This window comes from Heterodontus francisci, chromosome 33, assembly GCF_036365525.1.
Source record: "Heterodontus francisci isolate sHetFra1 chromosome 33, sHetFra1.hap1, whole genome shotgun sequence".
Classification (NCBI taxonomy): Eukaryota; Metazoa; Chordata; class Chondrichthyes; order Heterodontiformes; family Heterodontidae; genus Heterodontus; species Heterodontus francisci.
In genome coordinates this window covers 60148000-60161179 of record NC_090403.1, presented here as the reverse complement: position 1 = coordinate 60161179, position 13180 = coordinate 60148000, and the positions used below count along the sequence as shown (strand labels likewise).

The 13180-nt window shown below is 46.4% G+C and overlaps 1 protein-coding gene across 1 annotated transcript in view; it reads left to right on the top strand.

Moving 5' to 3' along the window:
• The window catches only part of ezh1 (enhancer of zeste 1 polycomb repressive complex 2 subunit), a 131016-nt gene extending 121995 nt beyond the window's left edge, over window positions 1-9021 (top strand). The window contains exon 16 of the mRNA XM_068013084.1: window positions 7957-9021. Within this exon, the coding sequence (XP_067869185.1) occupies window positions 7957-8017 (61 nt within the window). The 3' untranslated portion in view covers window positions 8018-9021. The remainder of the gene's footprint in view (window positions 1-7956) is intronic.
• The last annotated feature ends 4159 nt before the right edge of the window (window positions 9022-13180 follow it).

Genomic DNA, 13180 nt, shown 5'->3' with positions numbered 1-13180 from the left:
AATAGTGTAGGTCAGATGGTTTCACAGGTCGGCGCAACATCGAGGGCCGAAGGGCCTGTACTGCGCTGTAATGTTCTAATTCTAATATTGTAACCCCTCCTCCAGCTGGTAATACTGCTTGACCATCCCCTCTAGCTCTGTCCGGATGGGCGTTCAGCCTCTCTGGCAGCCTAGGCAATGCTGGTGCTGTCAGGGGAAGGTATTGGTCTAGGTCCCCTCCAAGGTCGTCTGTGGCATGCAGACGAGCCTCATCTCTCTTGTGTATGTAGACCAGATGGGCCTCCCCAATGGTGGTTGGAGCCTGTGGGGACAGGCAGAAATTGGGGCTTGGCACTCGGCATTTTACGGCTCCATATAGGTACTCTGTTTCTGCAGTAGTCACACAGTGCTCCCCTTTTCCCCTATGTGCCGTGTGTGTCGGCTGATGTCTTGAGCTGCTGACTTGCACAAGCAGTTCGCCGTCCTGCTGAACCCACACAGTGTCCTCTCTCCCCTTCCGACGAGATGGGGGCATATGGTGTAGTCCCCTGCCTTCCTACAACCAGTCAATATCACCCCGGTCATGGTCCCATTCCTGTCATCAGCATAGGTGGGCACCTGGTGGTTCTGTATGTACCTGTCCCCTCTTATTACTCCAGTGTTTTTCAACTGCATATTGTAGGTAGGCTTCCTGGTTGTCTGGAACCACCGGTACCATCAGTATTAGCCCGACCATCGTCCAATTTACAACAACACATCCTTGGATTACAGGATACACTCTGGTTAGACCTTTGAGCCTGCAACCGTTTATATTGCCCGGACACTGTGCATTTCCCTTGGGTGGGTAATATTAATCCAATCTGGGATTTGTTGTTCCTGTATCTGACTGAGGTCGTGCCTGACCTGTCCCACTATCCGTGCTCCGTACGAATGGCATGCAGCGGTCCTTTGTTCCTCTCTCCCTTGCTCCTCTGTACAGGCTATCGGAGTTAATGGTATGGGCATGGTCCTCGATAATGGTTACCCCCTCCAATATCTCTATGGTTTGTCTTCCCAGTGCAGTCCCTTTTTGGCCCATTATTGGCCCTAAGACTCAGCCGCCTCAAGTTTTCTGGGTCTGGGTCTCAGTGTTTAATCCTGCAATGTCCAGCGAGTTGGTGTTTGATGTGTCTGCTGCCCACATGTTGATGACATAATTCTCCAGGCCTTGTTTGTGCCGGCTGAATGGGTCTCACCCCCTCTTGGTGTGGTCATATGTCCCAGCGGTGTCTGCTGCATCCCTCACTACTCTGTCTATCATTCTCTGGTATAACGCCTGTATCTTGGGGCACTTGCACCACTGTGGAAGGGTCAGTTGCGTCAGATCAATTACAACCGGTATTAGCTCATGGTGTACATTATCGAACACATGGGATCGAGGGTGAGCTGGCCAATTGGATACAGAATTGACTTGGTGATAGGAGGCAGAGGGTGGTAGTGGAGGGTTGTTTTTCAGATTGGTGGCCGGTGACCAGTGGTGTGCCGCAGGGATCGGTGCTGGACCCGCTGTTGTTTGTCATATATATTAATGACTTGGATGTGAATGTGGCGGCATGATTAGTAAGTTTGCAGATGACACCAAAATTGGTGGTATAGTGGACAGTGAAGAAGGTTGTCTAAGGTTACAACAGGATATAGATCAACTGGGAAAGTGGGCAAGGGATTGGCAAATGGAATTTAACGCGGACAAGTGTGAAATGATGCATTTTAGGAAGTTAAACCAGGGAAGGACATATACAGTGAATGGCAGGATCCTGGGGTGTGTTGTTGAGCAGAGGGACCTTGGGGTGCAAGTACATAGTTCCCTGAAAGTGACAACACAGGTAGACAGGGTGGTGAAGAAGGCGTATGGCATGCTTGCCTTCATCCGCCGAGGCATTGAGTACAAGAGTTGGGACGTCATGTTACAGTTGTACATAACGTTGGTTAGGCCACATTTGGAGTACTGTGTGCAGTTCTGATCGCCGCACTACAGGAAAGATGTGATTAAGCTAGAGAGGGTGCAGAAAAGATTCACAAGGATGTTGCCTGGTTTGGAGGGCTTGAGTTATAAAGAGAGATTGGATAGGCTGGGTCTGTTTTCCCTGGAGCGAAGGAGGCTGAGAGGGGACATGATAGAGGTATATAAAATTATGAGAGGCATAGATAGGGTAGATAGCAAGAGTCTGTTTCCCATGGTAGGGGTGACTAAAACTAGAGGGCATAGATTTAAGGTGAGAGGGAGGAGGTTTAAAGGGGATCAAAGGGGTAAATTTTTCACACAAAGAATAGTGGGTATCTGGAATGAGCTGCCTGAGGAGGTGGTGGAGGCACGAACAGTAGCAACGTTTAAGAGGCATCTGGACAGGTACTTGAATGAGCAAGGCATAGAGGGATATGGAATTAATGCAAGCAGGTGGGATTAGTCTAGATAAGCATTATGGTCGCCATGGACGTGGTGGGCCGAAGGGCCTGTTTCTATGCTGTACTACTCTATGACTCTATAAAAATTTCAGTTAATCAGGGACAGCCAGCATGGATTCATGACGGGAAGGTCATGCCTGACAAATCTCATTGACTGTTTTGAAGAGGTGACTAAGGTAGTGGAGAGGGGAATATCTATGGATGTTATTTATATGGACTTCCAGAAGACATTTGATAAAGTCCCACATAAGAGACTATTAACTAAGGTAGATGCCCATGGAGTTGAGGGCAAATTATTGACATGGTTAGGAAGTTGGTTGAGTGGTAGGCGACAAGAGAGTGGGGATAATGGGTAAGTACTCCGATTGGCAGGATGTGACTAGTGGTGTCCCGCAGGGATCTGTGTTGGGGCCTCAATTATTCACATTATCCATTAACGACTCGGATGATGGCACAGTAAGTCATATATCCAAATTTGCTGATGATACAAAGTTAGGCGGCATTGTAGACAGTCTAGATGATAGCATAAAATTGCAAGGAGATATTGACAGACTAGGTGAATGGGCAAAACTGTGGCAGATGGATTTCAATGCGGGCAAGTGTGAGATTATCCATTTTGGACCAAAAAAGGACAGAGCAGGGTACTTTCTAAATGGGAAGAGGTTAAGTACAGTGGATGTCCAAAGAGACTTGGGGGTTCAGGTGCATAGATCTTTAAAATGCCACGAGCAAGTGCAGAAAATAATCAAAAAGGCTAATGGAATGCTAGACTTTATATCTGGAGGATTGGAGTATAAAGACACAGAGGTTATGCTGCAGCTGTACAAAACCCTGGTTAGACCCCACTTGGAGTTACTGTGAGCAGTTCTGGACACCACACCTTAGGAAGGATATATTGGCCTTGGAGGGAGTGCAACGTAGGTTTACAAGAATGATAACTGGACCACAGGGGTTAGGTTACGAGGAGCGATTACACAAATTAGACCTGTTTTCGCTAGAATTTAGAAGGTTAAGGGGTGATCTGATTGAAGTCTTCAAGATATTAACAGGAAAAGACAGGCTAGATAAAGATAAACTATTTCCACTGGTTGGAGATTCTAAAACTAGGGGGCATAGTCTAAAAATTAGGAGCAGACCGTTCAGGAGAGATGTTAGGAAGCACTTCTTCACACAAAGGGTGGTAGAGGTTTGGAACTCTCTCCCACAAACAGCAGTTGGATCTAGAACAGTTGTTAATTTTAAATCTGAGATAGATTTTTGTTCAGCAAAGATATTAAGGGATATGGACCAAAGGCAGGTATATGGATTTAGGCCGCAGATTAGCCATTATCTCATTGAATGGTGGGACAGGCTCGAGGGGCTGAATGGCCTATTCCTGTTCCTATCTTCCTATGTTCCTATAATTGGAGGAGTTGTTGCTGCCTGTTCTGGTCTCTCGGTATGGCTTTTTCCTGTTGTTTTGTCCCCTTACCTTCTTTTCCTCCACCCTTGGACCAACAGTCCACCTTAGTGTGTCCAGTCTTATGGCAATTACCACATGTTACCTCTTTTCCCCCTTCCCTCCGGGCTCGACAGTCGCGGCATACATGTCCAGGCTTCCCGCATTTATAACATTCCCTGTTCAGGGCTGCGTTCCCAGGCTGTCTCTTTCCCTTTTGCAAGGCGTCCGCTGCTGCTGATACTTGCCCCTGCTTGCACGTGTCTACCTGGCTTGACCAGTTAATCAATTCCTCGTATGTCTGTCCAGTCACCAGGCCAGTCTTTAAGACCGCCTGGTGGTCTGGACTTAGTCCCTCCTTAAACATTTTAAGGAATGCTGGGTTGGTTTTGGCCTGGTGGATTTGGTCCGAATACTCCTGGTATGCAGCCCACAACCGCTCCCCGGACTCGATAGATGACACTCCCTTCCTTTGTCTGATCATGGTAATTAACCCCCAATTACACGGGATCGGGCCCATTGCGTCTTGGGCATCTTGCTGAAATTGGTTGTACTTGGTCTGTTGTTCCGCCACCAGGTCCCCCAAACCTGGGATCCAGTCCGCGTTGCAGACTAGATCCAGCATTTTAGTCCAGAGTTGCCGGTGACACTTTGCCCTCATTAGTTTGTGATTGTCCATACCATGCATCCGGTGAATGTCAATCATTTCTTCCAACTTCCGCCAGAATTCAGCATTGCCCTGTTTTGGCTTCAACATTGCGAGGTCATTATGAATCAGTTGTTTGTCACTTGCTGTAAATGGCGTGTATGTAACTCTTATTTGTCCATTTTGTCCCGTTTACTCATAGAACAGAGGGGCCATGGCTGTTGTCTCGGATTTCCCGTCATTGGATGATTCCAGGGGCGCTGACGGGGAAGGCTGGGATACTCTCCGTATGGGAGAGATGGAGCCGGTTCCTCAGCACCATCCTTCCTTGTTCCTAGTTCTCGTCTACTCAATTTGGCCTTGAAGTCTTTACACCTCAGATTGATTTCCTTGACCTTTTCCTAAATTTGACGTTTTGACTATCCTAAATAACTGTTAGTTACTATGATAACTGCCTTATCATCTTTATCCTTTTCTGTCCTTGCCACCACTCCTTCTGTTTAGCTGCTTCATACCCTGGATCCCACCCATTTTGAACCATTTTGTCATAGACTTTCTTTCGCTTTTCCATGGATATTTAGGTGAGTGAGACCTCCGGGCCCCACTGGGACACTGTTTCCGTCATGACTACAATATTTTAATCTGCATGCCGCACCGTTTAGCTTGTTACCTCCGAGACGTCAGGTTCCACCTTACACCCGGGTAATCAATTATCGACTCTCCACACCGTCTGATAGAGCTTAACAGTGTACCGTTTATTTTTCCTTGCAAGGGAGAAGTCTCTGCCCACTCAGCATTCCAGAGTGTTGCAGAAGCTCTTTTCAGCGAGTCACACAAACATCAGTGTTTATAACAGTCTAACCACAACACTGCCATGCCGACAATCACGTACACAAAGCCCACAATGCGGCCGAATATGCGGAGTGTATTTCCACTCTTTCACCTCCCTCAGCATCCTCGGATGCATCTGATCCAGTCCTGGTGACTTATCAACTTTAAGTACAGACAGCCTATCTAATATCTCCTCTACCAATCTTTACCCCATCCAGTGTCTCAACAACCTCCTCTTTCACTATGACTTTGGCAGCATCTTCTTTATTAAAGACAGGGGCAAAGTACTCAATTAGTACCTCAGCCATGCCCCCTGCCTCCACGCGTAATCCCCTTTTTGGTCCCTAAACAGCCTAACTCCTCCTATTACCACCCTTTTGCTATTTATATGTCTTTGGAGACTTTTGGATTCCCTTTTTTGTTGGCTGCCAGTCTCTTCTCATACTCTCTCTTTGCTTGTCATTTCTTTTTTCACTTCCTCTCTGAACTTGCTATGTTCAGCCTGGTTCTCACTTGCATTATCAACCTGACATCAGTCATACACACCCTTTTTCTGCTTGATCTTACTCTCTATCTCTTTCATCATCCAAGAAGCTCTGGCTTTGTTTGTCCTACCTTTGCCCCTTGTTGGAATGTGCCTTGACTGTACCGGAACCATCTCCTCTTTAAAGGCAGCCCATTGTTCTGTTACAGTTTTGCCTGCCAGTCTTAGATTCCAATTTACCTGGACCAGATCCATTCTCACCCCATTGAAGTTGGCCCTCCCGCAATTAATTATTTTTATTCTGGATTTCTCCTTATCCTTTTCTTTAGCCAACCTAAACCTTATTACTATGATCACTGTCCCCTAAATGTTCCCCTACTAACACTTGATCTATCTTTTTCCCCAGTACCAGATCCAGCAATGCCTCCTTCCTCATTGGACTAGAACTATACTGATTTAGAAAATTATCCTGAATTTTGAGAATCCCTTACCTCCCCCCCCCCCCCACCCCCACACTAGCCCGGCTCTTTACACTATTACTATCCAAGTCTATATTAGGATAATTAAAGTCCCCCATTATAGCTATTCTCGAGTTTTTATACCTCAGTGCAATTTCCTTGCAAATTTGTTCCTTGTTATCTTTCGCACTAGTTGGTGGCCTATAGAATACACCCAGTAATGTGATGGTACCCTCTGTTATCTGTTATTTCTTAGCTCTAACCAAATAGATTCTGTCTTTGAGCCCTCTGGACATGCTCTCTCTCCAGCACTGAGTATTATCCTTAATCAATACAGCTGCTCCTCCTTCATTTCTTTCCCTATCTCATTTCCTTCCATCTTTCCTGAACACCTAGTATCCAGGAATATTTATGTGACTTACACTGAATAGACGAACCAGGAGCAGGAGTAGGCTATTCGGCTCCTCAAGCCTGCTCTGCCATTCTATAAGATCATGGCTGATCTGTTTGTGAACTCAACTCCATTTTCCTGCCTACCCCCAATAGCCTTTGACCCCCTTGTTTGTCAAGAATCTGTCTACCTCTGCCTTAAAAACAGTCAATGACCGAGCCTCCACTGCGTTCTGGGGAAGAGAGTTCTCCAGACTCACGACCCTCTGAGAGAAAAAAATTCTCCTCATCTCTGTCTTAAATGGGAGACCCCTGTCTTTAAACATTACCCCCTAGTTTTAGTCTCTCCCACAAGGGGAAACATCCTTTCAACATCCACCCTGTCAAGTCCCCTTAGGATCTTATATGTTTCAATAAGATCACCTCTCATCTTTCTAAACTCCAGTGAATACAGACTCAACCTGTCCAACCTTTCCTCATAAGATAACCCTCTCATCCCAGGAATCAGTCGAGTGAACCTTCTCTGAACTGCTTCCAATGCAATTATATCCTTTCTTAAGTAAGGACACCAGAACTGTACACAGTACTCCAGATGTGGTCTCACCAATGCCCGGCACAACTTCAGCAAAACATCTCTACTTATATATTCCACTCCCCTTGCAATAAACACCTTTGTTGCATTTGCCTTCTTAATAACTTGCTGTACCTGCATACTAATGTTTTGTGTTTCGTGTACTAGGGCAGCCAGATACTTTGGCATCTCAGAGTTCTGCAATCTCTCTCCATTTAAATAATATGTTGCTTTTCTATTTTCCTGGCCAAAGTGAACAAGTTCACACTTTCCCACATTATATTCCATCTGCTAAATCTTTGCCCACTCACTTAACCCCCATCTATATTCCCTTTGCTTAGCACCCAGTCCTGTACTTCTTTGAGCCAGGTCTCCATTATCACTACAACATCCACGTAGTTATCTGCGCCTGCAGCTCACCAACCTTACTTACCAAACTCGATGCCTTCACACACATGCACAATAAACCCAATTTAGGCTTTATCGCATTCCCTCTTACTTTGACCCGTTATTTCCAATTCCTGCTGCTAATTAAAGTTTTGGGTTATGCAAACTGAAGAATTAAAAGTTACTGAAATGCCCAATCCACAGGTTATCAATGAGCTCAAATTCCATTCCACGTCTGAAAGGACTGCATTTAGATCAGTTGAAAAGAGACATGTGACAATGCCTAAAACACCTAAAAATCTCTCAGTGGCTGCTGTGTTTGTGTTTCAGATACAGTCAGGCAGATGCACTGAAGTACGTGGGAATTGAACGGAAGATGGAATTGCTCTGATCCCATCGTTATTTTGGTGTCAAATTTATGTTTGATTGTGAGTTAGACTGTGCAGCAAACCCATTAACACAGTTCCTGAGTGGCTGGTGTGAGTTCTGCCTCAGAGACAGGAGAAAGTGTTCCACATTATTGTGTTTCAGTCTGCTATCAGCGCAGACACTTAGACCTTGCTTTGCTGCATCTTCCCTTCTCTCAGCTACACTCCTGCACTGCCCACCCCTCCCCCCCCTCACCCCAACAACAGGAAACTCCCCAGCCTCCACCAGACACTGGGACACCCCTCCCCCACCATTGCCACCCCCACCCCATGCCTCCCTAACTGGGAACCTTCTTCCCACCGTTCTGGTTAATCAGGAGCCAGAGCTTAATGGCGAGTGACATTGACTGTGAGGGTGACCCTGTGGAAGGAAGACTTTCCTCTTCAGGGACACAGTCCGGGTCAAAGGGCACCAGAAATAACGTCCTTCACAATTTTTACTCTGGACACACTTCAGAGGGTTTCTGTTGTCCGGCTCCTTCCAGAGATTGGTTGGAGCAGTGAGGCAGATGATCTCTGTGTTAAACGGTTCCACAACAGAAACCAACAGCCATGCCATGTTGGGAGAGGGAGAGAGAAAGAGCAATAGGTTTAGAAAGTTGACAGCTGCCTCTCTGCAGTTGCCTGATCCACCAGAACCCACATCATAATCCAGGTTACGTGCTTGTGTAAGATTCCACTGCCTGTGAATTGCATACTGTGTTGGGTCCTCATCAGTGATGTCTCCACCCATTGCACCAGCTGAGACTGTTAACCCAGATTTGCAAATTGTCCTGATGTAACTCAGCCTATCTGAAGCAGTGAGTTCTGTGATGGAACGATGGTTTTGATTGAGATAAGACATTTGTTAGATTTCATGGTCTTGACTTTGTCAGTTTAAGATTTTTCGCAGTCTGAGAATGGTCAGGTCTTGAAGCAGAATCCACTCTTCCTTTAAAATGCATTTGAAATAAAAATGATCAAAGAATTCTCCTGTCTGTGTTTCTTACTCTCAACCATATGGAACAAGCCACCTGCATTCAAAATTATTTTGTCGTTTGTCAGGGAAGGTGTTGATAAATATGTGTGAGGGAGATAGTGCACAATAATTGCAGGCCAAGGTGCGATTATTGGCCAGGACATTGGGCGAACTTGCTACTCTTCCCTTTTTGAACAGCGGTAGCAGTGAGAGTGCGAGCCAGGGGGCAGCTGGAAAGGTAAGTTTCAGTATAAAGTACTTACCGAGCGATTCGGCAGCTTCGGCAGGGTGGGGGGGAAAAAAAACTGAAAAAGTGACATCACAGGAAAGCTGTGACCTGATTGGCTGGTAGGGAATCTCTACCGAATTTGAAAATAAAACTGATAAAAATTGATTAAAACACTAATTAACGAATAAATAAGTAGAGTAACTAAACCAGAGGGAGGAGATTATTGTACTTAGACAGTATTTAATATTTATTGTAGAAATCTAGCACTAGGGACCACATAGTGAAGTGTATCATAATTTAGTAAGGATTTAATAAGTATTTATTTTATATCAATTAACTAATTAGTGCTAGAAATGTCAGTTAGAGGGGTGAAGTGCTTCACCTGTGAGATGTGGGAGGTCCATGACGCTTCCAGCGTTCCGAGCGACTACATCTGCAGGAAGTGTGCCCAGTTGCAGCTCCTCACAGACCGCATGGATCGGTTGGAGCGGCAACTGGATGCACTTAGGAGCATGCAGGTGGCGGAAAGTGTCATAGACAGGAGTTTTAGAGAAGTGGTTACACCCAAAGTGCAGGCAGATAGATGGGTGACCGCTAGAAGGGGCAGGCAGTCAGTGCAGGAATCCCCTGTGGTTATCCCCCTCTCTAACAAGTATACCGTTTCGGATACTGTTGGGGCGGATGGCCTATCGGGAAAACAGCAGCAGCCAGAGCAGTGGCACCACGGCTGGCACTGTTGTTCAGCAGGGAGGAACAAAGCGCAGAAGAGCAATAGTTATAGGGGACTCTATAGTCAGGGGCACAGATAGGCGCTTCTGTGGACGTAAAAAAGACTCCAGGAAGGTATGTTGCCTCCCTGGTGCCAGGGTCAAGGATGTCTCTGAACGGACAGAGGGCATTCTGAAGGGGGAGGGTGAACAGCCAGAGGTTGTGGTACACATCGGTACCAATGACATAGGCAGGAAGAGTGATGAGGTCCTGCAGGGGTAGTTTAGGGAGTTAGGTAGTAAGTTAAAAAAACAGGACCTCCAGAGTTGTAATCTCTGGATTACTCCCTGTGCCACCTGCCAGTGAGGCTAGAAATAGGAAGATAGTGCAGCTAAACACGTGGCTGAGCAGCTGGTGTAGAAGGGAGGGTTTCAGATATCTGGACCATTGGGCTCTCTTCAGGGACAGATGGGACCTGTACAAGAAGGACGGGTTGCATCTAAACTGGAAGGGCACTGATATCCTGGCTGCAAGGTTTGCTAGCGTCACTCGGGAGGGTTTAAACTAGTGTGGCAGGGGGGTGGGAACCAGAGCAGTAGGAAAGCTAGTGAAGTAAATGAGGAGGAACCAGTAAATAAAGCCAGTAGGACTAAGAGGAAGAGCAGGCAGGGAGATGTTGCTGAGCACAGCGGGACTGGTGGTCTGAAGTGCATTTGTTTCAATGCGAGAAGTATAACAGGTAAGGCAGATGAACTTAGAGCTTGGATTAGTACTTGGAAATATGGGGCCGTACTGGACCTGGTATTGGGGAATGAGCCCGGCCAGGTAGTCAAAGTTTCAGTGGGGGAGCATTTCGGGAGCAGTGACCATAATTCCATAAGTTTTAAGGTACTTGTGGATAAGGATAAGAGTAGTCCTCGGGTGAAGGTGCTAAATTGGGGGAAGGCTAATTATAACAATATTAGGCAGGAACTGAAGAATTTAGATTGGGGGCGGCTGTTTGAGGGTAAATCATCATCTGACATGTGGGAGTCTTTCAAATGTCAGCTGTTTAGAATCCAGGACCAGCATGTTCCTGTGAGGAAGAAAGACAAGTTTGGCAAGTTTCGGGAAGCTTGGATAACACGGGATATTGTGAGCCTAGTCAAAAAGAAAAAGGAAGCATTTGTAAGGGCTGGAAGGCTAGGAACAGATGAAGCACTTGAGGAATATAAAGACAGTAGGAAGGAACTTAGGCAAGGAGTCAGGAGGGCTAAAAGGGGTCATGAAAAGTCATTGGCAAACAGGTTTAAGGAAAATCCCAAGGCTTTTTATACATATATAAAGAGCAAGAGGATAACCAGGGAAAGGGTTGGCCCACTCAAGGACAGAGATGGCAATCTATGCGTGGAGCCAGAAGAAATGGGCGAGGTGCAAAATGAGTACTTTGCATCAGTACTCACCAAAGAGAAGGACTTGGTGGATGATGAGCCTAGGGAAGGGAGTGTAGATAGTCTCAGTCATCTCATTATCAAAAAGGAGGAGGTGTTGGGTGTCTTGCAAAGCATGAAGGTAGATAAGTCCCCAGGGCCCGATGGGATCTACCCTAGAATACTGAGGGAGGCAAGGGAAGAAATTGCTGGGGCCTTGACAGAAATCTTTGCATCCTCATTGGCTACAGGTGAGGTCCCAGAGGACTGGAGAATAGCCAATGTTGTTCCTTTGTTTAAGAAGGGTGGCAAGGATAATCCAGGAAATTATAGGCCGGTGAGCCTTACATCAGTGGTAGGGAAACTATTAGAGAGGATTCGCCGGGACAGGATTTACTCCCATTTTGAAACAAACGAACTTATTAGCGAGAGACAGCATGGTTTTGTGAAGGGAAGGTCGTGTCTTACTAATTTGATAGAGTTTTTTGAGGAAGTGACGAAGATGATTGATGAGGGAAGGGCAGTGGAAGTTGTCTATATGGACTCGAGTAAAGCCTTTGACAAGGTCCCTGATGGCAGACTGGTACAAAAGGTGAAGTCACACGGGATCAGAGGTGAGCTGGCAAGATGGATACAGAACTGGCTCGGTCATAGAAGACAGAGGGTATCAGTGGAAGGGTGCTTTTCTGAATGGAGGGATGTGACTAGTGATGTTCCGCAGGGATCAGTGCTGGGACCTTTGCTCTTTGTAGTATATATAAATGATTTGGAGGAAAATGTAGCTAGTCTGATTAGTAAGTTTGCGGACGACACAAAGGTTGGTGGAGTTGCGGATAATGATGAGGATTGTCAGAGGATACAGCAGGATATAGATCGGCTGGAGACTTGGACGGAGAAATGGCAGATGGAGTTTAATCCGGACAAATGTGAGGTAATGCATTTTGGAAGGTCTAATGCAGGTGGGAAGTATATAGTAAATGGCAGAATCCTTAGGAGTATTGACAGGCAAAGAGATCTGGGCGTACAGGTCCACAGGTCACTGAAAGTGGCAACGCAGGTGGATAAGGTAGTCAAGAAGGCATACGGCATGCTTGCCTTCATCGGTCGGGGCATAGAGTATAAAAATTGGCAAGTCATGTTGCAGCTGTACAGAACTTTAGTTAGGCCACACTTAGAATTTTGCGTGCAATTCTGGTCGCCACACTACCAGAAGGACGTGGAGGCTTTGGAGAGGGTACAGAGGAGGTTTACCAGGATGTTGCCTGGTCTGGAGGGCATTAGCTATGAGGAGAGGTTGGAAAAACTTGGATTGTTTTCACTGGAACGACGGAGGTGGAGGGGCGACATGATAGAGGTTTACAAAGTTATGAGTGGCATGGACAGAGTGGATAGTCAGAAGCTTTTTCCCAGGGTGGAAGAGTCAGTTACTAGGGGACATAGGTTTAAGGTGTGAGGGGCAAAGTTTAGAGGGGATGTGCGAGGCAAGTTTTTTACACAGAGGGTGGTGAGTGCCTGGAACTTGCTGCCAGGGGAGGTGGTGGAAGCAGATACGATAGCGACGTTTAAGAGGCATCTTGACAAATATATGAATAGGAAGGGAATAGAGGGATACGGTCCCCGGAAGTGCAGAAGGTTTTAGTTTAGGCAGGCATCAAGATCGGCGCAGGCTTGGAGGGGCGAATGGCCTGTTCCTGTGTTGTACTGTTCTATGATCTTTGTTCTAGTGACTTTGGGAATTTTGCATCCACCTGAGAGGGCAGCTGTAAACTCACTTTAATATTTCATCTGGAAGTGCAGCACTCCCTCAGTACTGACCCTCCGA